Source organism: Chrysoperla carnea, chromosome 5 (assembly GCF_905475395.1).
Source record: "Chrysoperla carnea chromosome 5, inChrCarn1.1, whole genome shotgun sequence".
Classification (NCBI taxonomy): Eukaryota; Metazoa; Arthropoda; class Insecta; order Neuroptera; family Chrysopidae; genus Chrysoperla; species Chrysoperla carnea.
Window position 1 is genome coordinate 7,006,510 of NC_058341.1, and position 27,565 is coordinate 7,034,074.

General features: G+C 30.6%; 4 protein-coding genes and 1 non-coding gene across 12 annotated transcripts; all 5 read right to left on the reverse strand.

The window, feature by feature from the left end:
* Positions 1-7,722: 7,722 nt before the first annotated feature.
* LOC123301770 (zinc finger protein 39-like) lies at positions 7,723-13,398 on the reverse strand. 2 transcript variants are annotated; one of them, XM_044884663.1, is made up of 5 exons: positions 13,277-13,398; positions 10,635-10,942; positions 10,165-10,405; positions 9,258-9,619; positions 7,723-8,760 (listed from the first exon to the last, which is right to left on the reverse strand). In XM_044884663.1, exons 2-5 carry the CDS (start codon positions 10,932-10,934, stop codon positions 8,383-8,385), a joined length of 1,281 nt encoding a protein of 426 aa, XP_044740598.1. In that variant the 5' UTR covers positions 10,935-10,942; positions 13,277-13,398; the 3' UTR covers positions 7,723-8,382. The 2 variants fall into 2 exon arrangements, with proteins under 2 accessions (XP_044740598.1, XP_044740599.1); XM_044884664.1 differs by having other exon boundaries at positions 8,399-8,756.
* An 860-nt stretch (positions 13,399-14,258) lies between these two features.
* On the reverse strand, positions 14,259-19,568 carry LOC123301765. Of its 4 annotated transcripts, none has more exons than XM_044884659.1 (8): positions 19,531-19,568; positions 18,945-19,087; positions 17,123-17,985; positions 16,015-17,033; positions 15,568-15,984; positions 15,257-15,365; positions 14,918-15,051; positions 14,259-14,839 (listed from the first exon to the last, which is right to left on the reverse strand). In XM_044884659.1, the coding sequence occupies exons 1-8, from the start codon at positions 19,543-19,545 to the stop codon at positions 14,777-14,779; spliced, it is 2,763 nt and encodes a 920-aa protein (XP_044740594.1). In that variant the 5' UTR covers positions 19,546-19,568; the 3' UTR covers positions 14,259-14,776. The 4 variants fall into 4 exon arrangements, with proteins under 4 accessions (XP_044740594.1, XP_044740591.1, XP_044740590.1 ...); XM_044884656.1 differs by having other exon boundaries at positions 14,259-14,457; positions 14,731-14,839; positions 15,568-17,033; XM_044884655.1 differs by having other exon boundaries at positions 15,568-17,033.
* Positions 19,569-20,205: 637 nt separating this feature from the next.
* On the reverse strand, positions 20,206-20,811 carry LOC123301785. Its single transcript, XM_044884683.1, has 3 exons — positions 20,652-20,811; positions 20,479-20,587; positions 20,206-20,401 (listed from the first exon to the last, which is right to left on the reverse strand). The coding sequence occupies exons 1-3, from the start codon at positions 20,700-20,702 to the stop codon at positions 20,223-20,225; spliced, it is 339 nt and encodes a 112-aa protein (XP_044740618.1). The 5' UTR covers positions 20,703-20,811; the 3' UTR covers positions 20,206-20,222.
* Positions 20,812-20,954: 143 nt separating this feature from the next.
* On the reverse strand, positions 20,955-21,027 carry Trnaa-agc. The gene has a single exon. It is a non-coding gene; the product is annotated as a tRNA-Ala (tRNA).
* A 655-nt stretch (positions 21,028-21,682) lies between these two features.
* LOC123301776 (F-actin-capping protein subunit beta) lies at positions 21,683-26,427 on the reverse strand. Of its 4 annotated transcripts, none has more exons than XM_044884674.1 (5): positions 25,934-26,042; positions 25,642-25,853; positions 24,009-24,361; positions 23,696-23,944; positions 21,683-21,738 (listed from the first exon to the last, which is right to left on the reverse strand). In XM_044884674.1, exons 1-5 carry the CDS (start codon positions 25,940-25,942, stop codon positions 21,734-21,736), a joined length of 828 nt encoding a protein of 275 aa, XP_044740609.1. In that variant the 5' UTR covers positions 25,943-26,042; the 3' UTR covers positions 21,683-21,733. The 4 variants fall into 4 exon arrangements, with proteins under 4 accessions (XP_044740609.1, XP_044740607.1, XP_044740606.1 ...); XM_044884672.1 differs by lacking the exon at positions 21,683-21,738 and adding an exon at positions 22,188-22,632 and having other exon boundaries at positions 25,934-26,043; XM_044884671.1 differs by lacking the exon at positions 21,683-21,738 and having other exon boundaries at positions 22,718-23,944.
* Between the last annotated feature and the right edge of the window lie 1,138 nt (positions 26,428-27,565).

Below are 27,565 nucleotides of genomic sequence, written 5' to 3' on the forward strand. Positions count from 1 at the left end.
ACTCTTTCTAAACTCAAAGTGAGATGTTTTCTATCGAGTATACTTATAAATGTTTTTAATAATGACTGTCGGCTCCTATTTCTCGATAAGCACTGTTGGAAAGTACCCAAGTTCCCGAGTTCTATGGAGCCCCCAAATTGTAACAAAAAAGGTCCCCAGGGAATGGGCTCCCAATAATTTAAAGACAGTCTTGCCTAGAAGGGTAATTTTGTTGGCTTTATTTCCTTTAATAAGACTAATTAATATAGTTTTGTAAAAAGGTCATATTTTGATGAAATGATTTTAATTCGTAAATGAGAGTTACTCAATCCCAACACTAATATTTTGTTTGTATATGGCAAATGTGTTTCTTTGTATTTGTTCTGATAGTTTTTCATTTTATTTTTTTTATAAACACTCGGTATACACTATTTTTATAATTTTATAAATATTTTGAGGTAGTCTACAAACAAATCTTGATTTTAAATTTTGCCACCAAGAATTTGTATTTCTATGAAAAAATATTATTATATTTTTGTTTTATCAAATTCAAACATTCAATTTTAATTATATAATGAATTTGAGATTTGAATTTGCCTGAAATCGATTCGAGAAACCACTCTACAAATGATAATTTGAACAATATCTCAGAAACTATGCAACCAATCGTCAAATGTACCCGATTTTTGTATTTTTTAGATTCTTATGAACAGAGTTTTATTGAAATTGAAGACCACAATTTTTTCTCGATTTTTTTCAATTTTCTTAAAGAGTATATACCCCTATGAAAAAAAAAAAAAAAATCGCTAACATATTTTTGTTTCGAAAGTTGATAAAACTAAGTATATAGGGTAAAATTGACCCAAAAAGTACAAAAATCGGGTTCATTTAACGATTGGTCGGATATTTTCTATGAAATGGCCCGAAATTCTTTATGAAGCCCGTAGCGGATGCTGAATCGCGCCATTCATTACACAATTAAAAATTGAATATAACTATTTAAAATTGAATAAGCAATACACAAATAGTTTTCTTTTAGCGTATGTACGATTAACTTTTTCTCCCATTAAAGTGAGACAGATTCGATTGTTAAAAATTAAAATTTGAGATAAATTAGATATAAAATCGAGACATGTCTTTTATTTTCATCTGCGAGATATTATAAAGCCTAGTTTATATTTGCATGTTTTTTTATAAACTGATTTCCTACTCTTTCAATTTCACTGGCAATCATTTTGTTTTTTACAAAAATAAACAAGGCTTAAAAAGTTTGATCGAGTAATTACTTCAAATCACAAACAGATTTTTAAGCTCTGATTGTCAAGTTTATTAGCCTCCTTTTCCCTTTTATAAATCCCTCAAATTTCTTATTTGAATTACCCGAATCAATATCCTGAATTTTTGATAAATATGAAATAAATTTATAAACCAAACATTAAAGAATTAACTTCATCAAGAGTGGAAATAAACGTATAATATCAGTTTTCCTTGTAGTTCAAAATGTGAAACCTCCTATATTAAAGAATAATGGCTCGGAAAATCTGTTAAAAAGAAGCAGAATGAACAAGCTGGAGATTTTGACCCCACTCGTGGAAATGATCCAAGATTCCACTGTTTCAATTTACCGTTTCGAAATTCGTCCGAATCTCACTCGTAAGAACATTGGATGTATGGGCTTTAAGTTTACGAAACAATTAAAAAAGTTAAATGCTTTTGGTCGTTTCCGTTCTTGATAAAATTGTATTCTTTGGTAAAAATTTTTCAGGGCTGTTTAACACAAATAGAAATGAGATAGGAGATTCTGAAAAAGCCCGTATAAAAATAAAGGATTATTTTTGTATTGATAAAATAAATTTTTGATATAAGAGACGTATTATTTTTGTTTTTATAAGCGTTGTAAGAAAAATATAAACATTTTTTTTGTTTCTTTAAAAAGATGTATAATTTTTATTACGTTCAAAAATACTGTTTTTGAGATGCATTTAATGGATTGTACCTACGTTTTTTTTTTTTTTTAATTTTATTTACGCTTGCGTGTGCATTTGATAACATTTACAATTTCTTTTGATTTTTTTTGTATAGCGGTATTAAATTATTGTTTTGTGTTATTAAGAAGACTATCAAAATCATAAATAAATAAAAATTTGTAAAAAAATATTGTTTGGTAACTTTTTTAGTTGCGGGATTAAAACTAGAAACGATACGTAACGCGAATCGAAAAACTAAACTTAATTTTCACAAAAAAACAAAGGAACTATGAATTGTATACGTGATGTTTAATGATGAGAAGAAAATTTTTATGGTTTGTAGGCCCCAAAATTTTTTGTCTCGTAGATCATTTGCCAATTTTTCATGATTTATATAAATCCTCCTGCCACCAGTATACTGTGTACCGGATTATGCTGCTGAAGTCGTGAATCTACCGTCTTCCCTTTTCTTGTTTATACCCTTAATCTGCGAATGTTTGGAGAATGATTTATTCTCATCAACCCCATATTCTTATTTTCGCTATCGTAGACCCCTTTCTATTCTTATGGATTCCCTACACTACCATCGATCCCTTTCGCATTTGAATCGACCCCAGGGGAATGACTGGTTTAGACACACTAAACAATAATCGCAGCCATAATCGTACCACGATCTCAGTACGTGATCTCAGTCTTGGAATCTATGTTTCCGGATTTAAACAAATAAACTCACCACGTTATTTTTAGGAACAAAACCCAATTTTGATAATCTTTCTTAATCAACATTATAAATTATAAATTAAAAAAATGATATTTTTTTTATAAATATAAACGAATTTTCTTTTTTAATAATAAATAACTACATTTTATTCGATATGACATTGTTTTTTTTGTTTGTATTTTAATTTATTGTGATTAATTAATTTATTAATTTTAATTAGTAAAGCTGGCGTGTTTTTTTTTTTAATTATTATCTAATTTTTCATGTCGTTCGTACATCGTAACACGGATATATTTCAAACCGAAAAAAATCTTTCATATTTAATTTTTTTTTGTTTGTTTTAATTTAATTTTTTTTAAACTTACATTCCTAAAATTTCAAAATGGCACGCGTGTGAATTTTTAATATTTGTTGGATATTTTTTTATAAATTTTTTTGTTAATCGAAAATTGAAAAGATTTAATTATAATAATTTTATATAACAAATTTCTGTAATTGTTTCACAGCGACCATAAAAATGATAAAGATGATACTCCATTACGGTCTCTCTGTAAATTTTACACCCAATATACATGAATCACTCATCTTTTTCTTACTCTAGAGGAGTTAGATTTACAGAGATAGTATTTGGGAGAAATATCGAGTAAACACACATTAATATAGTCGTATGAAATGAGTTTTCTAAGAAAAATGGCACAATTTAAAAATATTTTATTGCTTTTGTGTGTATTTTTTTCATTAATTACTAAAAAATAAATTTCATTACAGAATTTTAACCCTTATGTAAGTGACGAAATCCCCCAGGTACCTTTTCTCACCCTGATGAAGGTGTTTTATTTTGCTACTCTCATAAGGATTAATAAAATTATTATAAAATATATCTTTTGATTTGTGGCGATTTAGAAATGGTTCACGCCACCTAAATAAAGAAAAATAATGGAACCCTAGCGGAATCAGTAGTTTTGCTTTAAAACAGGTTGCTCTACAAAGTCGGCTGCAGAGACTGAATAGAGTGCTTCATTTTCTCGATTCTACCTTGGAGCGAACTGAAATGAACGGTAATTTGCGGGACTTCAAAACATTAGTTGTTCATTTTTCAGGTCCTTAATCTTACTTGGTAATTCGCAGATTTTATTCTAATAATTTTGGTAACCCTCATAATATACTTTCATGCCATATATACTGCCATGTTTCCTTACAAAAGGACTTTTTCCAATCATTTTTCCACAAACAAGCCTTATAGTTTTCCGATTCTAGATTCTATCATAGAATTCATTCAGAAATGATAACAAATTTTCCATAAAACTCGCAAATTTCCCCTCATTCTAGTCAAAACCGATATAGTTTTCAGATCCGTCTCAGGCAGAAGCAAGAAAATGATGCATCTTCTATTTTTATTCAGAGTTAGTGAATTTGCTAGGAGAACGTTTACCAGAAATGAAGAATTTCCTGGAGAATGTGCTTTACAAATATTCCAAATAGTACAGAAGGAAAAAATTCATAATTTTTTTCTCGTACTAAAAAAACAAATTTAGAAGAACTGATGTCTTTTTTACAATAAATAAACGATTTTTTTTATAACTTACACTTAAAAATTCATCACAGTTTGAGCTTCTTTTTTTTTCATAAATTTTAAACATCAATATCTAAAAATATGGTTCCTAAATAGATGATTTTCCAATTCATAAAAAACACAAAACGAAATACACCATCTAAAAAATAGCTGCTGTGTTTATTAAATCTAGGGTCAGGCACTTTATTTGGTAGTTATTTCATAAAAAGTGAACTAGCAACACACACTTTTCGAAGAGCAAAAAGTTGATACGAACGATCTTGACAATAGTCTCTTTCGAGTCAAACACTAAGCTTGACCCTAGATATTTTAACAAAATTTATTAAAATTAATAATATAAATAATATATATATGATTTATTCGTATGCGCGTCATTCGATTCGTTTTTCGCTTACTTAAAATATTTTTTTGTTTTTAAATCCTAACTCATTAATTAGCACAGCCTTAATCTATATTTATATAGTAAATAGTTTTTAAATATGGCAACCACTTTTTTTTTATTCAGTCTTAATAAATTTTCTTCAATTAATTTCCCAGTCTATTCAAACACATCCGACACTTTTTTTTTTTTAATTAATTTTTTTGCGCAGTTATTAAAGGTTACATAATACATAAAACATATTTTCTGAATAATTGGCGCTAATTTCATTAAAATCAGTTCGATTATTCGTAATTAAAAACAAAATTAATTCGTTATTAATAACCAAAGTATCGCTATATCACGTTTAGATCGAAATGAAACTATAATTTCGTGAATTTTCTGAAAACTATTCCTGGGAGGTAGGGACTCATCGTTTAACCATACCCTTGTAACGATCTGGTAATTCGTATTTCAGAGTGGACTTCAAGCTTCAATCAAGTCATTTTTATTGCTGTCCAATATTATCATCATCTCATGTAGGAACAAGATCTTACACTTTCTAGGGTTAAATTCACTAACCTTTTCGGACTGGCTAGACACGATGAGAAGAGGGATGAAACGATGTCTCATCTTCTTTCAAACTGTTCGGCCCTTGACATAAGGAGATAAACTTATTTGAATCACCCTTTCTTTGACGACGTCTCCGATTAGAAGTCCGTTAACGTCGAAAAAACTTTTGCTGTTCTTATAAATAGTTCCATATGGTTCAAGGAGTAGTGGCCGGTGTCAACCCTCCTTTTGGTATGACAACGTAGCGCTATGGTCTAAGTGTGTCCCAAAACAGGACAGCCATTGTCTAGTTAACCTCAGGTTAGGTTAGATTAACCTTGCCTATTAAGAGAGGTACGACCGTTGGTTTTCTGCCTTAAAAATCAGTTTAACAAAAATAATAATTTATGGCGAGTTATGGCAAGTTAGGTTAGGTCAATCTACCTGGGTACAATTTTGGATTTTTTCTCCAAATATTAATTCTTAGTATTTGTGTTAAATCGACTTTTTAGGTAGAAAACCAACACTCGTACATTTCTAAATAAGTTGACCAGTAAGCTCAACTCCCAATAATTGACTTTGGGATATGATATATGTAAGGAATGCCTTCGCTTGATCAGAGAATGCAAGGTTACTGTCTCTGAACTACAACAAAAGTCATTATTTGCTTTTTATTACGAGTAGATAAGCTTTTTAACGAATTTAGCCAATTATTCAAACAATTAATAATAGGTCATACTAGAGTTTACAGGATGTCATGTAAATATTTTTGTTATGTAAACAAAATGATCATTCGTCTAAATTTAAAATAATAATAACATATTGCACAAAGATTATTATCAAGAATTCTTAATTAAGTTTTATTTCTGCCATGATATGATATTCGACAGAGTAAATTTCAATTTCTTAGGCCTCGATCACGCGAGCGTCAAATTTAACGTACAATTTGTAATTTTGGAGAATTGTCCACGGGGATATTAATTTCAACGAGCTAGCAAGATTAAGCACTGAGTACTTTAAGCAAACATTCGTAAAAAAAGTACGTTTAAATCGACGTTAGAATGATCATAGTCTAAAAAATAACAAAAGAGCTGTGTCAAACTGACGTCAAAGTATACGTAATATTCGTAACATGGCCATTTCACGTACTTTGGGATCAAATTGATGCCAATTCATCAATTTCTAAGACATATATCGAATATAACTAAGAAAAATTTTCATTTCCTCTAATATGACCTCCTAATCCTTGAACTAAAAATATTCACAAAGTTGATAAGATTCTAAAATAAAGCATAAAATAATTCTAAAAACATCAGTTCCAGAAATTTGTTCAACCATCAAATTTTTTATTAATTTTTTTTTTTGTTCAATTTCGCCCGCCGTCTATTCTCGCTTACAAACAAATTTTTTGTATTGATTTATTTTTTTTTTTTGTTCATTTTTAAATATTTTTGAATAAAAACTACTACTTCGTAATTATTTTTTGTTTGTTTTTGTTTTTATTTACAATAGCAATTAATTATTAATATAGCGATATTAATGTCTAAAAAATATTCATAATTTGTTTCATAATAATAATAAATAAAATATATATTTATATATATATAAGTACGTCATTTTCTTTCATTTTTTATAATATATTTATATATATCGCTCTTTGTCTATTTCAAAACACTTTTTTAGCAAACTAACAATCGAATAATCACAAAATTTTTAGTACAAATTCTCATATTTCATTTGTCTACAATTTCAAAAATTCTAGGATTTTTCATGGAAATAAGTTATCCATTGGTAACACAAACTTATGGATATGGCACATCTCCCTGATGGAAATATTTCTCTGAAAAAGTCTTGAAAACTTTAAATAAGACTTTTCAAAAGTCTTATTTCCTTTGAAAAACTAAAAAGGGTAAATAAGTCTAATAAACTCGCAATAAGTCAAATATTCTCTAAGATTTCGAGCTCATTTCCGAGTTTTTTAATAACAGAATGAGTTGAATACAAAGTTCCTGATTGGTTCCTGTCCAATAAATTCTTTTGTAAAAAGGTGAAACGTTTATTCAAAAGAAACCAAAATAAAGAATGAACGATATTATAAATACAGGGTTGTCCTTTTTTAAGTTGGCATTAGCTTGAAACTCGATAAATAAATTTAATCGAAGAAATATTTCCACTAGGGCTCACTTACTTATTCAAATGAAATATGATTTCTGTTATTTTCAAATCAGATTCTTTATAACTATTTTATAAAATTAATGAATAAACATTTTTAAAAAAACAATCCTTCAATTCAAAATTTAAAAAATATTAAAATCTATAAAATTTAAGATTAACATTCAAGCAAATAAAATTTCTGTAATTTATTATAAAAAATTTGTTTGCTTTCGACTAGAATGATAATTTTAGAGCAATATTCATTTTAAAATTAAGTGATAATTTTGAATCCTTTAATCAAGTGCAAAGGTCGCAATAGATTTTTTCTCAATTTGACTTACTTTTACGTTTACCATAACTAGGCGTCTCTACAACGTTTGAAAAATGTGCAAAATTTAAAAAATCGTGATTTTTGTTCGCGAAATTTCGGTAATCAAGTTTTGAGGGGCTGTCCTGGGGTAAGACACATTTAGACCAAAGTGTTCGTTGTGGTACCGAAAAAGGATTGGCACATCCCCGACTACTACTGCATGAACAGGTAGAGCTGTTTAAGAACAGTAGGAGTGCTTTGACGTCAACGGACTTAAGGCCGGAGAGGCCGTCCTGGACATTGTCAGAGAAGATGAGACATCCTTTCTCCTTCTTCTTCACTGCGACAGATCCTGCAGTAGTCGTGATACACTGTCAGGTCCAGATATTTAGCGTACCTGCCGCCTAGCCAGTATCCTATAATAGCCACAATAATTTTCTTTGAAGCTTTGAAGAGGGTCTTTGAAGCGATACAAGATCTTCGGAACGCCTACGATTGTAATCAGATTATATCTGACAAGATAATGTGACAATTCCGTATCACAATTTTTGTGGGAATGGGTTTAATCGTAACGAAAAACCGTACACCTATTTCAAATATTTTTTCTAATTTTCTTTTAAATAACTTTCTAAAATAATATGAATTTCGAGGAAAACACGTTTTCGTCAAAATTGATTAATTTTAAAACGAATATAACACGTCGTAAACATAGAAATAAAAAATCTGAAATACATTTTTAATTAAAAAATACTGAATAAATTTTAATATTTAAGAGACTGAGCCTCCTTCAGCACTGCCTGATCGACCGTTGACAGTACCGTTGATTGTTGTTGGTGATGATGGTGATTTAATATCTTGCATTGTTGGTGACATTTGTGTACTTGTTGTTACATACCTGAGCGATTGTTGGTGTTTGTGGAGGTGGAGGTTGTGGAGTTGTTGGAGTGTTGCTGTTGCTGTTGTTGCGCCTGCTGTTGTTGCTGCTGTTGCTGCTGCAATGACTGCATTGCTGATTGCTGATGCATTATGATTGAATGTACTAATGGCGATACTATTTGTTGTTCGGTTATTGTTGGTATTGTTGGTATCGTTTGTTGTTGTTTGTTGTGCTTGGTGCTTTTGCGTTTGAGTTTGCGTGGCAGCTACCTAGTGAAATGTACGTGTTTTTATTCCGTAGAAATTAGTTTCTTATATTACGACTTTCATGTGTTTAATGCCCAAGCTAACTTGTTTTTTTTTATTTTCGCTCATCGATTTCAATTAAAAATTGCAGGTTAAACTGGTAAAATTATCGTGTTTTTTTGGGAACTCATTCCTCTACGGACTTTTATCCAAATTGAAAACAAAACAATTATAATTTTTACGATTTGACTTTTTTATGGAATTGTCTCAATTTTTGGATTTTCTAGAGTAATTAGAATCAAAGGCGATGCCAAGAGAGGAATCAAGGGAAGAGTAGGTAGAGGCAACATACATCATAAAGCAACTTGCGCCCTCTTTGCATCGAATGGCGACGCCCATGATCCTTGATTACTTAAGAAATAGTTACACATGAAGATCATAATAATTTATGGGCATAAATTTTCATAAAAAATCATTTTTAATATATATTCATTTGATCTGAAGGTCCTTGGCACACATACCTGACTTGTATTATTTGGATTCTCACGATGTACACGATTATGATGTCGTATTAAATATGAATCACGTACAAATGTTCGTCCACATATGTTACATTCGTAACTTTGGGCGGCTGAATGTGTTCGTATATGTATAGCAAATTGACTTTTTGATGTGAATGTTAATGAACATCGATCACATGTTAGCGGTTTATCCGCTACATGAGACCAACGATGTGCCGTTACATAACTTTTTACAGCAAAACGTTTTTCACATATATCACATGCGTACGGTCGTTCACCGGTATGTACACGTTTATGTGTGTTTAACGATGATTTCTGGGTGAAACGTTTTAAACATAATTCACATTGAAAAGGACGTTCACCTGCAAAATAAAATGAAAATATTTTAGACCAAAAGAAGAATAATAATAATACATAAGAGGGATACTCGCAAATGGATCCTTACCACCAAGAACAAGGAGTCTTTCATGAAAACAACCTGTCACCCGAAAGAGGCGTCTTCGGGTAAGAGATACTATTTTAAGCAGATGATGCTATACATTTCTCTCAAAGCCAGAGGCCACAAAGAAAGCCCACAGCTTCTCGACCAGGATTTCTCTTGGATTGATGGATACAAGGTTCCAATACAAACATTCTATCCAAAAAGTGGATAAATATGCTCTAAATTTGGTAAAATTAAATATTTGATCGGTTAGAATTGGTAAAGTTTATACATGCTAAAGAGCAAATCAACAAAGACCCAAATTTAGTGGAATTTCATAGTGGATTTGTAAAAAAATTGTTTTTAAGTTATAACACGATCATATTAAGTTATAACACGATGTTTTTAAGTTATAATACGATCATATAATTCTCGATTGGAGGTCCAGCGATTATATGAATATACCATATATTTAAAAATTATTACCTGTATGCGTGCGCATATGAACTTCCAAATAAGGTTTACGGCAAAATGCCGCTTCACAGCATGTGCATGTGAAAGGTTTATTGCCTGAATGTAGCTTCATATGTACATAATAACTGCTCGCTGATGATAAAACTTTACCACACACTTTACACGCTTGCGGTTTACTTCGACTATGACCACTGCGATTACTACCTCCACTCGACTTTGTAGTTGGAGGCACAATTGATGGACATACAACGTTCTAGCAAAATAAAACAAACTGTTACTTTTACGGTCACTGTTTAAAATACTAATCTAGGAAATTTAATAGTTCTAGGACCAGGATACATTTTCCAGACTCCTGAAAGAGAAGTCCATGGCTATGCAAATTTTCATCCTCTCAAATTGTCATTTTTTAAATTAATAGCCCCAAAATGTGTTCTGGCCCGTTTTCAGAATAATGGCAAAAAAGAAATAAAACCGCAACTTACACTTGCGATTAACTGCTGTTGTTGTTCTTTATTATCCGTAGAATTAACACCGTTATGATTATTTGTAGACGTATCACGATTCAATGCTGTCGATGCATAAAATCCCATTGGCTCGGCTTTAACATGTTGTTCGAACATACTGATTGTTGCCAACAAATCGGCGGGTGCGGTCACTGTTGCTGTAACAGCTCCAACCCCCACACCCGTTGGGGGTGGACGTACAACACCACCCCATCCTGTTGGTAACCCTAATGATGGCCCACCACCAGGTAAAGTGCCGCCACGTCCTGAGACGTACATGTAACGCACTGAAATTTAATTTACACATTAATTTTATTACAAATTACCCAAATTTTTTTTAAATGGCTGCATCGTAATACAATTGTTGCTATTATGGATTCCCTACTAGCCAGAATTATTTCAATTTCCTATTTTAATAATATTTCGTTAGTTCTATCTATGGCGATGTTACCTTCCACAGGCGTATCAAGAGGGAAACGGCAAAGGGGACCAGTTTCCTCCCTCATATCATACATTTAGATATGTTAAAGTTCTATTTATGAAAATTTCAGATAGGAACATCCATGTTCCCAAAACAGAGAGGGCATCAAAGCAACAATCATAATACGACTCAGCCATACATTAAATAAATCAATCGGGATTCGAACCCAACTTCAAAACACATCAAACTCAGATAAATATCCGGATTATCTTCTGAATGATTTGATGATTCTTTTTTAATTCTACTTACATAATCCTACGTCTGGTAATTGTTAGATTACATCTCAATTTTAATTTCTCTTCTCGGAGTATAATCAAATCCTACGAATTTTTTTAATTTAAAGTTGCATAAGTAACCTTGTAGGCATCAAAATAAATAAGTAAAACATACTAAAGTGTAATCAGATTACTCTTATCGAAAATTACTGTAACTAGAGACTTTTCAGCACCAAAAGTTTAAGAAATATTTTTTAAAATTCGACTACAGGAATGAGTGAAATAATCATACTCAGAAATTCAAAGCGAAAGATATTTTTTCGCTAGTTTATAAATTCGTTGGGATATATTTCGAATACATTTAAATTAAATACTTGAATGCAACCTTGAGTACATACAAGATGGTCCACATAAAGCGTTGCGAATTTTTAACGGGTGGGAAGAAAATTGTTTTGGTATAGTGACAGACTAGACGCTAAGAACCACATATGCCGAGATATTAGGGCCGTGGTTGAATTTACGGCGCCTATCTGTACGGAGTCTAGTCATCGGTCGTTGCGTACTCTGTACTGCGCATCAGGCTGTCTAAGTGATTGAAAACAATTGAAATTGATACTTTCATCACTTCAGAATTTTTAAATCCGCTAAATGTTCCCTCTAGAATTGGTTTTTGGGCTACTTGAACCCCATTCAGCGGCGATTTTTGTAGAAATTTTTCTGGCAACACTGGTAATGATTATGCCATATATAATAGGACATAACTAATTTCCATTTTATTACGTAAGAATCTTAAATAAAAACATGATGGAAAGTAACACTTTAATAATAATGATTTACACCATGTAAGATGAGATTTTAGGTTTTCTAAATGGAAGCGACAAATGTCGGAATCAGAATTTAATAATGTGCTGCTTTTCAGCATCTATTGGAATTTTTTTGTTCTAAATTCAATCAATCAATTTCTTGGTCCAACCCAACACGTATTGTTATAGATTTATGTAGGCTGCTAGCCCCAATTGAAATAATGTTTAGGCCATTCGACATAGAGCAAAGCTATGATTTAATTAAACGATGGGTGAGAATATACGGTTTTTTGCCAATCTATATGAATGACAAGAAAGATATTTAATTTATCACAGGCTCGTGGAAAGAGCAATACTTCACATAGAATAAAACTTGCAGCAGTTTATGTGAACCACTCTGTATATAGTTTTGATATTATTCTAAATATAGTAACAATAAAAACCAACTTTGAGAGTTTCAATTACAAAAAAAATCAAAACTTAATTTAGAAATTATAACATAAAAAAGGCAAATTTTTAAAATAAAATATTTTATAATTTCAAAAAATATATTTAAAATAAAAAAACACACAATCACAGTTTAAGCTAATAGAAATTTTATATTAAAATAAATTATAAAAATTTGCAACAAATACCTAACAAAAATTTGGATGAACATATTATTCATTCTATATTATTTAAGTAAAATATAATATATAATCACAATATAAAAACTTGTTTAAATTAACAAAAATAAAAAATTATATTTACAAGATTGGCCGATCATTATTCATCACACTCTTATTTGAACATCTTAAAAAATATCAGTTCAATTTATAAATTAATAAAACTTTCATTTTTAAAAATTTTAAAAGAAAATTTTTATTTTATAAACAAAAATTATATATAGGAAAAGAAATTTAAATTGAGGAGGGCGGAGCAAAGTTTGTTTGGCCCGGTATTATATTTCCCACTCCACTAAATATATATATAATATATAAATAAAAATTTATATGATACGGTTCTGTTGAAAATGACACTATATTATATATGAACCCCCCTAAATATAAAATCGTTTAGGTCTTTTACATTTTTCAATAAAATTGAATTATTTGATCAAACAACATTTAATTAATAACTCACATGCCGGATCTGTAATCCCGGCGCGCGTAAACTCTCTCAAATCACACACTATGTCACTACAAAACAACAATTAAAATATAACATATATATTTTACAACAAAAATATATATTCTCAAATCTTGTCTAGACATATATAAAATGGCTGTAGTGTTATATTTATAATATGCGCATACACCACGTTCATAATACTGCGCCAGTTATGACAGATCGTAGAATTTTATCGAATTATATTTATAACGATAGATACATTTATTTTTATACCGTGTGTATACTGAATGTTATACAAATATGAATTAAGTTTCAAAAATCATACCAGTAAAGTGACGTCATCGTCAGTAATATTAAATATAACCAAAATCGGCAGAATTTTCGCTGAATCAAAATCAGCTTGGAACACAGTTTTCATCAAAATTCGTGATACAAAATTTAAACTGTATCGAAACAGTCATACCGATTTGCCTACCATACTTACGCACCTATTTAATTCATAGAATATTATACATAGAAAACTCGAGGGATCTGTTATCCTGTAAGTGGATGCGATATGGTGAATGAGAGAGAAGACTGCCAGTATGTTCCCCTGTGTCCTTGTCTAATACATTCACCTACCGTAGTGGAAAACCGGCAATACGTAATAATTTTGAACTTGAAGGAACTTTAGGTTTATTAAAATTAAAACTATTCTTTTACTTGAAAAAAAATTGTATTTACCATAAAATCATCACTCACTGACTGACTTATCACCAGACAAAAAAACTACACACTCGATTAAGTCCAATAAAATGAAGATTTAAACTACCATAAAAAGGGAGCCTACGATATAAGATCGTTTTGACATAACTTTGAAGTATACATAGTTAAAATATATTGAATTCTATTTAGGGGGTAGAAAAACATTAAAAACTTCCCCCAAAATCATTTTTTTTTTTTTTAATATTTAGAAAACGTAAATATAAAAATTTTCTTTTAGCATGTAGCTTTCCGTTTTGATGGTAGTTTAAATCTTCATTTTACTGAACTAATTTATTTTGCTGGTGTTGAAAAGGGTATGAAAGATTGTATGAAAATCATTTAAACTATTTTAAACAAATAATTGACAAATACTGTTTTGTTGTCCAAACTGAACGGATTTTCTTGAAATATAGCTAAGAACACTCTCAATTAAATTAACTTCAAATTAACTAAAAAAAAAATCAAAATCGGTTCATTCGTTTAGGAACTACGATGTCATAGACACACAAAAAGACAGACAGGCAGACATACGCAAACATAGTAATCAAATTAATAACACCCCTCTTTTTGAATCGGTGGTTAAAAAGTTTGTTAATCGAAAAATGATGAAATTTTATAATTAGTGCTGCCATCTAGTTGCCATCTAGTGCACCTCCACTTTTTTGCATACAAAACATCATATTTTTTAAATATATTTTGTACAAGGTAATACTAATACTCACTTATTCACTGCTTTGATCCTTTAAATCGAAGAAAAAAGACTGAAGTTTATTTTGCCTTTGACTTATTTACTTTTGATAACTTTTTCCTGTGTCCCTTTGAAATTAGGTGCTACAAAATAAGAAAGTTTTGGATAAATTAAATAATTGTATCATGAATGTATTTTAAATATAAAAAAAAGGTACCTACCATTTCAAATTGCTCCTCGGAATTAACTGTAACATCGCACAGTTGACAATGATTTTCTATAATCTGATTTTTCTTTTTTACTTGCACAGCTATCGCTTCATTGGCAAATACGTTTTCTGAATATTTCTGGAAACCTGAAAATTAAAAAAGCCTAATAACAAGTGTTTTCCCTAACATTTAACGATTTAAAAAAATAGCTCAAATATGAAATACGTCACATTTACGGTGTGACGGATTGTATGCTGATACTTGAATGTTCGAATCTGAGGCGTTAATGACGTTTTCTACAGTCGTTTTTCCGCCTGTAGAAATCTGTATAAGATATTATTTTAAACTTACTTTCGACAGCTGTGGTTTTGGATTGTTGTTCGGGATTAAATAATTTGATTTCAGAAACTTCGTTTAAAGTTGCAGTGAAATTTTTCAAATGTTTGATTGACATCATATGCTAGAAAAAAGAAATTTTATTCTATTAACGAAACATTTTATTAAACTAATTAAAATAAAATGAATGATTTCAAAGTTTAGATCGCGAAGTTATTAAAATCGCGTTAACAAAGTTATTTTCAACACAGGTTTGAATTTAAGTTCGCCATTTTTTTTCGGAGCAGTATAATTTAAAATGGTTGCAATGAAATTTTGATACTTACATTGTTATATGAGTCAACAGTTTGGAAATTATATTTTTGACAAACTTCACAGCTTAATTTGACTTGAGGGACAGGTGCTGGAGTAGGTAGTATCCCTCCATTCCTTCGAACCGATTTTATTAATTCTTCTTTTTTCTTATGCTTTTTGCTCCTTACATGTAAGTTGTATTGTGTTTCTGTATTCACAAATACATTACACACATCGCAATATATATCTTCATGAGGTATTTTTTTCTTTTTCTTGGTAGATTTCCAAGAATTATTCCTTAAATAATTTCCATCTGAGTTGAACGATGGTAATTCTGTTTCTTGACTGCAGCTCGTCGATGGAATATCAAAGGACGCCATTGGTTGTTGTTGTTGCATTGGCACAATTGGTCCCATTGGTGTTTGAATTAACATAGGTGGTATTGGTGGCATCGGTGGAAGTACTGGTGTCATAGGTGGTAACTCTACTGACGTTGGTGGCTGATAATTTATTGAAAACGAAGGTATTTGTAATTTATTAGAATTAGAACTTTCTTCATTTAATTGTTTAAGTTTATTATCAGTAGATTCACGAGGAGGTGATAAAGATTTACTTTTAGACAGCCTTCGTTTATTATCTGCCCCACTAGGTGATTTGCTTCTATATCGTCGTGATTTACTTTTATCACGAAATTTTTCTCTAGATCTACTTCTAGATCGACGAGGACGAAGGTGAGATCGACTAGTTAATTTTGTTTTACTATCTATATCTGATTGTTTTTCTTGGAAACTTTTGCATCGATTTTTCGATTCCGAATATGGAGTTTTCGATCGACTTCTTTTACGAAGTTTCTGACGTTCTAACGAACGTGATCTACTTCGCGGTTTCAAAATTGATTTTGTTATACCGGGTTGGGTACTCCTCCATCGATTTTGTAATTCTGAATACTTCTTCTCAGGAAGAGTTTTACGTTCTGAAGATCGAGATCTACTTCGGGATCTCGATGAGCTTGTTTTCCGTTTTCGATATACTCGAGGGCGCGCTAATCTGTCTCTTGAAGTAGAGCGATGTGTTACTGGTGAATTACATCGGGATTTTAGTATTTTAGTACTGTCTTTATTTGTTGGCTTTTGCTGGAAATTTTTAAATCGTGTTTTCAATTCTGAATACGGAGTTTTAGATCGACTTCTTTTACGAAGTTTTTTACGTTCTGTAGAACGAGATCGACTACGAGATCTTGATGCTTTCTGTTTTCGATATATTCGAGAGCCTGATAATCTATCCCTAGAGGTATCCCCACTAGAGGTGCTTCTAGAATGAGACCTTTTACGTCGTTTTCTTGGTGATTTTGATCTTGATCGACTTCGAGCCAATGTTGTGGAACTTTTTGATTCTCTTAAAATAGCTTTTAATCCACGCAGTTCCCGTTCGAATGAAGTTTCTCGAGGAAATGAACCTGCTTCTCCTAGTGGTAAAGTTGCTCCAAGGTAGGATATATCTGTAATAATGATATTTTAGAAATATATTTTATTTTTCTAAAAACGGTAAAATGACTTTTAAAACTACATAAATAAACATTATAGGTACCTTGTTTTCTTAACGATTGTTCAGTATTTTTCTTTCCGCGCAAACTTTCTTCAAAACTACTTGGATCACGAAAATTTTTCAATTCGGGTGGTAAATTAACATTCGCTAATAAAGACTTCACTCGATCATGACTGCTCCGAAATTTATCCAATTTTTCATGGTTATTTTTATCAAATAATTTTTTACTATCTTCAACAGATAGAAATGGATTTTCGACGACTGCATGGCTTGACAGAAATGGATTTTCTACAAGGACTTGTGATGACCCAGTGTTTGAAGAATACGAATTTTCTATAGTTCCTGTTGATGTAGCGTTTGAAATAAACGAGTTTTTCACATGAGTTTCTGTTGGCCCAGTAGTTGATAGGAATGGATTTTCTATAACAGCTTCTGATGGCATAGTCCTTGGAAGAAACGCATTTTCAGCAACAGTTGATGATGGCTCAGTATTTGCAAGAAATGGATTTTCTATAACATTTTTCCCTGGAGCTTTATTTAATAAATTTGATGGCCCAGTATTTGCAAGAAATGGATTTTCTATAACATTTTTCACTGGAGATTTATTTAATAAATTTTTTAACTTTTGCCGGGAGCTTTCTAACGCACTCTTCGGTTCGTTACTAGTGAAATCTATTGTTTCATCTTCGTCTAAGCAATTCATTATTTCGTCAAATAATCCATCGATTTCAGGACTTTCAATTCCTGAGCTTTCCATCCCGAGAATCTTGATTTTGTTAGTGTCATCGCCTTGAGGTTTATCAGTAGAATTATTTATTTGTTTGTAAAATAACGATTCTTCTTGTCTTAAATGATTCCATTTATTTTCTGCTCCAGAATTGCCAGTGGAAAAACCGATATCTGTCCTAAATCAAAATCAAACACAAAAAAATAACTATACCTTTTGATTATTTAATTTAAATACATTCATTTAATTAATTTAAATGAAATTTAAGTTTCACGTAACCAGTACACTCAAGATTTTATTTCTGCTTTTTATGAAACTTAAATTTTTAACATTTAAAAAGAACATCGTAATTTCGTTTCATTTTAAATGTGTCCATCGAAATTTCATTTTATATTTATGAACGAAATCTCCAACTAAAACTTTGAGAACAATACACTAAAAAGGGGAGATACTACTGTTATAGCAAATAACGTAGAAACAGAAAATTCAACCATTTATACCATAGCTTTATTGTTGTTCTGTTTTCCAGCTCCAATAGTTCCCTTAAATACAAGGGCTACTATAGCTTCCAATTTGAACTAAAGAGATTTTAAGACTTGACAAAAAAATGTAACCTCTATAGTAGAGAAATTAAAACCTATTTTAGCAATAGCATCTTTGCTTTGATCAACAGCTAAGTGCGAACGGATATTCAGTTTGACATCATAACTAATTTCGTATTGCTGATTACAAATCAGCAAATAAAGTAAGTCCTAAACCAGAAGTCCTAAATTTCGAGAGTTCAATCTAGAAAAATTTCCCAAAAAGGTTACTCAACGTCTTTCGGGGAAAGGAAAACTTAATATTATGTGTTAACAAAAAAATAGCAAGAGACCATTTGGATGTTTTGACTAAATTTTACGTCAATTGGCTCCATTACTCCATAAAATTGCGAGGTGAAATGCCTCAGTGACGGTCGTATGAGTTCACCATTCATTACAGAACTGGATACAGGGATAGAATGTTAGGAACAAAAATTTGCTTACCCAATCAAATTTTGTTACTAACGAAATTATTATTTATTGTAAAAATTTATCTGAAATGCTCAGACAAATGTTTCCAATAAAAATATAATTACCGTTAAAAATTAGTGTTTACCGTGCTTCCTCGATACTGGAACTCTCGATACATGGGTAATACTTTTTGATCCGAGGATCATCCGAGATAATGTGTCGTAATTGTGGCAGTGTTGGTCTGCTAAAACAGCTATGGTCGATACGTTCTAAAAACCATTCTTTCTCCTATAGGAAAAATAATAAGTAAATGTAATTACCAAACACATAAAATTATTCATTTGTATTAGCTAAAGTGTATTTTCTGTTTAAACAAACCTCCATTTTGTTTAAGTAAAATTAAAACTTTTATTTATATTAGTTCTGACTATTAAAAATGGGATATTTCGATAATAACTGTTTGACAGTAAATGTACGCACGGTTATTAGTTACTGTGTATAAGAAAATACGGTTGCTTTATTCCATTTCTTTCAAAATTATTTTGAAATGAAATAAAGTACCACCAATTTCAAGAAAATTCTAAAACGGATTTAATAAGATTACAAACGAGCCGAAATTTAAGTTTTATTTATTTCTTGGACAAGATCATTGTTACCAACCGAACAAAAATAATTAATGTTCTAAAAAACACATATAATTCAAAATTTAAATTAATCAAATAAATTTTTACCTTGTTATAATTCATTTTTATAAATAATTTTCTTTGGATTATTTAATTTACTAATGCCTACGATGTTTATCAAATATAAAATTACAAAGAAATGCGATTGCAAATCAATAACTTTTGTTTTATATTTTTCACAGATAACTCCATAGCAGAGAATATATCGGTAAAGTTTACTGATAGAGTCTTTGCTCCATAGAATGAATCAAACGGCAAAAACTCCCTCCTCTAAACTTGACCAATGCCACCAACTGAACGAAATTAGACTATGTATAAACAAAAAATTATTTTTGTCTAGTTTATTTCGATATTTAAAAAATAGCACATTTTGTATGTTATAGAAAATTTCACGAATTTTTATATCTTGGTTTTTATTCATCACAGGTGATTTCGTGACGGCGGACAGTGCGCCACCAAATTAGCAACGAGTAACATAAGAGTAATATACCTTTTTCATGAAAAACAGAAATGCTTTTTGATAATTTTTTTATGAAAATATAGGTCGATTAGAGCCTGTAACTCAAAAATTAAAAAAAAAAAAGAAGAAAAACAAAATGTGAAAAACTAGGTCTATTACGATTAGCTAATTCATACTGATGATGACTACTTGATAGTCGAAATACGTATTTATAAAATACAAAAAACTGATCTAAGAAATTTGGGGCAAAAATCGAAATTTATTTGATGAAAAAATAAGTTTATATAATAAATTTTGAAAAAAATACATACAACATATAACATATACATAAATACAATATTAGAATAATCATAGAAATTTGAATATTACTTAAATTCGCCAATGAATCTTCACAAATAATTTTACGATCAATTTTCTTCTCGCCAAAAAACTTTAACACTCTTTCTCGATGCCGCAAACCTTTTAAACAAATCCAATAGAAATAGATATGTACGTTTCGACTACTCTAATATGAAATGAACAGAAAAATAACTTACTTGTAACATGTTTTTCATAATTATAAGTATTAAAACAACATATCTCACATCGAATTCGTTTACTTCTGTAAAATGAATTATATGGTCGAGGTCGTTTCTTTTTTTCATTCTTTTAAAATTAAGATAAAACAAGATTTAGTAATAATTCTATAAATTAATTAATAAAAGCATACCTTTGTTAATGGTTCAGATGATGTCGATGTCGTTTCCTTAATTTCATTCATTTTGTTTAAGTTGTTTTAAGTAGATTTCTATTCTGTTTTACCATATCTGACTTAAGTAGAGTATATTGTTGTGACTGATCACGGTTACATAATAAACAATTACTTTGAAAGTAATACAAAACTAATAAACATGTTATCTATTAAATAATACCTACTCGAAATAATTGGAAATTTACACAATAAAAATAATAAATACAATTTACAAGTAAATATTTGTAAACTCAATAATGAAAAAATAATAAAAGGTTACGTTGGAGGTGCCGGGTATCGATCCCGGTACCTCTCGCATGCTAAGCGAGCGCTCTACCATCTGAGCTACACCCCCTTATATGATTAATATGAAATTTGTTAACATTTCGCACCACGTCATCCAATTTCAATTTACTGATAGTATTGATAATGAAAACTTATCATTGCTTCAACAAATAAATACGTTATTTGGGTGATAAAAAATAACACGATCAGACTGATCTGGGTATCGCGCCACTTTGTCGTTAAAGCAGCGGGTTTATTACCATGAGAGGACTCGTCGCAATCTCTCCTTTCACCTGAGCCTGTCATTCCCATAGTAAATATCTCCGTAATTTACCGGGTACTACAGGAAAGTTAGAAATTAGCCAAAATAAGTATGAATTTCCCTTCCAATGGTTTATGGTAGATCTTTCTTTTCTAAACAAATGAACGAGATATCGACCTAAAATTTGTGGTTTCTAATATCGTGGATATACCGACACAATTTTGGCTTGAAAATCCAATTTTGTAAGCGAAACTTACCTGTTTGATTCAAAATTTCCTTAAAAGGAATAAAAATTATATTTTTAACGTTAAAAATTGACTACTTAAAAAACATATAAAAATGTAAAAAAAGGGAATATAGGTTGGATTTCATATTTAGGAATTAAAAAAAAAAGGACTAAAGAAAAAAAATACTTTTATTTCATTAATTAACAGTTGATAGATGATTTTTTTTTTGTTTTATAGGACGACACTCAGGACAAGTAGAAATAAATAAATAAATCGAAAGATGTGTTTCAATCTGGAAAAATAAAATTCAAATAAGTTGGAATGAAATAAAATTTCAAAATTTTTTTCTGACAGTTATTCTGATAGTTACAGGGAAAAAATCTGTACGAGATTGGTGCGTCGAGATTTTAAACTTTGACTGGTATTAAAATCTATGTTCTACCACAATTTTAATACCAATCGAGATTTTAATCTTTGACTGGTATTAAAATCTATGTTCTATCTTAATTTTTGTCTAAATTCCGAAAGTTTTAACTGAACCCACCCTCAAAATTTGAAACGTAATGCACTCAAGCAAAAAAAGTTTGAAATTTTATTTCAGCCCAGCTTACAATGGAATACCACAAATTAAGGCTCTCTACAATGAACACAATAACTAAAAATAATGAATTAATTTGATTTTTAATAATATTATATATTTTCGAAATAAAAATAAATATATTGACGGTTTTTTTTTAATGAAATATAGATAAAAATTCAATAACGATTGCAATAGTTTTTAAAAGTTATCTTTTTAAAGCTATTAATTGTTAGTCTAGAGTAGGTAATAACATTTTTTATTAAATTTTTATTTCATTTCAAAAGCACATATTCAAGGAATGCTTTTTTTTGAAATGAAAATCATGGTTTTACTAGGTCTATGACCAGGCGTATTAATTCGCAATCATGTCAGAACGGTTGAAAATATGAAAGAATGTTGTCAAGGTTGTGCCTAACAGATATTTTTCTCTATGAAATTTTAATATTCGGGAGCAACTATTCTCATTGAGGACAAAAATCAAATAAGAAGAAGGCAAAATCCCCAGCTATGAAAATCATCTTAATAACAGTCACTCAAATTTCTATTTTCGTTCTGAAATGACTGTCAAATACAATGTCTGGCCCTGGTCCTATTGGTTTTATTGTGCTGTAAGAAATAAAGATTATCTTCACATAAAAAAAAATGAAAATTAATAAGAGAGACTATTTTTTAATACGAAGTCGTAAACTCAATTTAATTTTTAAATTAATAAATCGTCAATAATCAATTTAAAAATTAAATGGGATTTGTATTTGATAACAAATTCGGTTTTCGATTGAGCTTTAATTCTCGCAGTAAAATAAATTTTTCTATAAAAGACGACCTAAAATACATATTTTGATTCTAATTTGAGTGGGGGGTTGGTTACCAAATTTCAGAATAGGGAAAACGTATTATGTACAAACTTTATTGCCACGTAACGTACAAAAATTTTCTAAATTGAACTCAAGGCGAAAATTAAATTAGTGTAAAGAAGTACCTTTTACGAGTATCAATTCTACAACCCTTTCTTCTGCAAGCCAAGATTTAATAAGCGGGTTAACTTACCAACTCCCTTACCCCTCTTTTATAAAGATATTTAAAATAGAGATCTCATCTAATCTGAAGGGCGTCGGGTACAGAATGTTTGGGTTTGAAACCTTGGTTTCAACAATTATGGGAGAAATCCCAGCAGAGAAGCTGTGGGCTTGCTGCATGGCTTGTGGTACCCATTTTATGTTTTATTATTATTATTGGATCCCATTTCATAAAACAGGACGAAATATGATCTTAGAGATGAAGTTCTCTGAAGTTATCGCATTTCGCTAATCGAAATTCGATTATCAAGGTATAAAGTGATTTAAATCTCAAGTCAAAGTCGTAAGCAATTGACCATTTATGGATTTATGGACTTTTCCGTTTTGAGGTCGTACGATTTGTGGCCGTTTTACTTAACAGTTTACACATTTTCCCTATTATTTACTGCAAAAGAAAAATCTCAACAATAATAATTAATAATTGTCTTGCTTTGATTTAATAAATAACTGTTTTTTTTAAACGCCGTTAGAATGATTATCACCATAATAATAGTATTCGTGACACGATGATAAATCAAATCCGCTATCATTATCAAATCCGCTATTATTATCATTTGTAGTTTGCTGTTGTATATGATCATGTCAGTTATCACCTTTTGCTTGACGACGTTGTAATGCGGCAGCTAAATCTTGACGTAATGCTGCTTGTTTCCGTTGATCGGCAAGTGGTTGTACGCTACGTAAACCGTTTACAATATCTTTTGTTTTACCAAAATATATTTCATTTAATGTATTTCGTATTTTATTCTCCATATCTTCTACCATCTTTCCAATATTTGCAATATGTGGGCTTGATTCACTTACTGGGAAGTCTTGTTCAATTTGTCGTGTTAAACTACCCCCTAAGAAAAATTTTTAAATAAGATAATTTTAATAAGATAAAATTTGAATATAATTAAAATTTACCTAAATTCATAGTACCGGAACCTTGTTTATTAGTTTGTAGCCATAACATAGCCGTTGATGTTAATTTATAATGTGCATTACGGCCAGAACTTTTCTCCTGTACTTCAACCACATGAATTGAATCCCAACAGCCTTTAATCTTTTTTGAGCCATCACCAGCCTTTTTAATAAGTATCACACCAGCAAATCCATGATCTAAATCCCATAGGTATACGGATGATACACCACCTTCGAAGTACATTTCACGATATTGATCAAATGCATAATTTGCATCAACTTCTAATCGTCGTAAACGTTCTGATGGCATTGAACCATCCTCTAATGGTGGATAATATGTGTTTGACCATGGCGATCTGCATATTCAATTTAGTTTCAATTAAAAAAAATAATTTTCAATAATGGTCGAGGAATATACTTTTATATCGAAAACGGCGACGTAAAAAGTGAAAAGAATGATCCAAAATATAGTATCATAGTTTTAAAATAAAATTATTGACCAAAACCACAAAATAAACTTTATTTTCGGAAAAAACACATCGGAAACAGCGAGGTTTGGCAAAAATTGTCAAGAGTTAAAAAGTGTTAAGAATGACCCAAAATATAATAAGTAATAGCTTTCAATTTAAATTTTTGATCGGAACCACAAAATAATCTTTATTTTCTTTAATAACGAATTTTCAGCGAAAATCCGCTTTTTTCAAATGATTATATCTCAAAAAAGGTGAGATTAGGTAAAAATGCTAAGAAAGATCATGATTAAATGACCAGAAGCTCCAGAGTGCCCAAGCTTGATTCCGTCCATTGGCCAGTCATAGGGTCTTTCAGATGTCCTGGTGCCATTGGACTTGAGGATAGAATTTTTCTTAGTCGGCTCGCCTCCGAGGTTGCCTCTATTTTTTCGCAGAAGTCTGCCCAAGAGGTCCTTTTTGCAAGCCTTAATGCTTTTTTGAAGGTGTTCAAGCTGGCCTTGTAGGCGTTCCACAGATTGGTTCTTTTGGCGAGATTGAATAAGCATCGGCAATTTTTCCAAAGGATACCAATTTCGGGAGACCACCATGGAGGTTTCGATTTCCCCTTGGTTATCCTTGTTGGACATGATGCTTTAGTAGCTTCATTGCATGCCGTAGTGCGGGTTCCCACTAATTGGTCTAGCTCTTCCTTTGAGGTGGGAGGGACCGGAACCTTTACTGGCAATAAATTTTGAAAAGTATCGACGTACATTTCCCAGTCTGTCTTACGTCTCAATAAATGTTAAATCAAGAGAAAGTGGTGTCCGGAAGTAGGGTACTTCTGTGCTACTTTATGGGTGTAAATCGAAAAAACTCAAATTCACATGAGGATAATTTTGTTGAATACACTTTCTATCGGCTCTTATAAACATCTAGCGGCGAGGCCAGGGCCAGACTGTCTTTTCGGTTTTACTTTCTCGATAATAAAGCTTGTTAACTACGATATTCATGAAAATTTCGATTTCCAAGTCAACAAAAAATATGAATATTTGAATTCAGAGAAAAAATATCAAACAGAGGTTTGAATAACAAAGTTTTATCTTATCTCTTATTTTATTTGAATAAAAAAATTCTTTTTTGTAGTTTTGAAAATTGTAATTTAGCCGGGAGGCTCTTAAGCTTACCTGTAAGAATCTCCATCTCTGTTATAATCACACAATAAATAATCTTTACCACTCTCTTTATCTTTAGCAATTTTGAGTGGTTGATCAACAGACGATAACAAATCTTCACATAAACTTGGAACTAAATCAATGAGGTCACTTAAATTTTTCTCAATTTGTTGAGGTGGAAGTCGTCGCATTAAATCTAATGCACAATCCATCTGTTGCTCCGTCTATAGAGAAAAAAAAAGTCCAAAAAAAAAACGATTACTTCCAAAAAACTTATTTCGACATAAAATAGCTCTATATTTACATAATTCATAGTTCTTTTACAAAAAATTTAACGAATATTTTAGATATGACTCATGCAAATGCTTCCTTTCATTTATGGATTCGAACAATTTTAAATTAAAAACTTTTATTAGCGAATGTATTCACTTTTGAGGGCGTGGATTATTTTTGACACATGTCAAATAGCCATAGAGTCAAAAAATAATAATTGATAAAATTTTAAATCGATATTTTTATTAAGAAATTTTAAATAAAAATCAAAAAAATTTTAAATAATACACACCATTTTTAATTTAAATTTTGTGTTTTATTATTTTTGTACGGTATCACAGAATTAAGTAAATAAAAAATATACAACACATCTAATTTAGTTTTCACAGTTTCGCGTTACATGGGGAATATTAAAAGTCCCTAACACAAGCACAGATTAAGACCAATGATCTCATATTTTAAAAATTATTACTCATAATTTGTGGGCAGAAGTTGATATGTATCGGAAAACAAAGACACGTTACTAATATACCAACATCTCAAGCGAAGAGTGGGATATTAGGTTCGGATATTTTTCCCAGTAAATTGTCTTGATTAAAGCCACCGCTAAAGGCCAATATTTGAATCGACTATTGAGATCTGACATATGGGCGGGGCTAAAAAAACATGGCTGATATAAAGTGACAAATTTTAAAAATAACATAGCAATACATACCCTTTGTGCAATTTTTCAAGAAGAGTTGCAATTTTTTATTATTGTTGTAATTATAACTTGCAAAAAGTAATCAACTCCAAACTTTTCAATGCTCAACACTAACAGCTGTAACTTAAAATTAGTTTCTACTTTGGCAACCAGGTGTCATGCCTCCTTTTGTCAGATCCCAATAGTTTTAGGGCGAAAAAAAAGAGTGACAATAGATTGTTATAGAATTCTACAAGATAAGACGAACAAAATAAGAATAGTATTTTAAGTAATCGTTCGGTTTTAGTTAATGTTGTGTTATTGATCTTTTGGCCTTGGAAACACTTGCTTCGTCTTTAAAATCTATCGGAAAAGAAACCGTGATCGAATCATCATTTCGTTTATAAAGTGACAAACATTCAGCTATTTAATCTTTAAGTCACAACCAACTCGGTTAATTATCAGGGTAGACTTTTTATTAAACGGGGCGCCGTTCAACTAGCGGCCTGAACTTTAATCGACCATTCAATCAGGCAGCTGGGAAAATGACTTGGATCGATAACGTTTAACTGTTTGCTTAGCCTAGTGATGAAGTTTTTCTGTTTATTCATTAGCTTTAGTAAAGTTTCTAAAACATAATCTACAGCGCCTATACTATATTCTCCATTCATGAAAACCGGTTTCATTTGATACGTCATACAGGTCATAAATATAAAAGCTTTCTAAAATTTATTATAAAAAGCTTCATTTAGAAAAATTAAATATCCAACTTCCATTTCTGAAATATACATTATTTTTCAATAATTATTATAAAAACTATTAAAATGTTAGGTTAGATATAAATCAGGAAAATTTTCTGTTTTCGCTCTTGTTTTGCAAAAACTTTTCATAGGCTTGAAGTTTTAAAAATCCATGTAAAATTTCATATCTTTATTTTTAAAGAATACAAAATTTTTACAATTTGCAAAATAAAATGTTTTT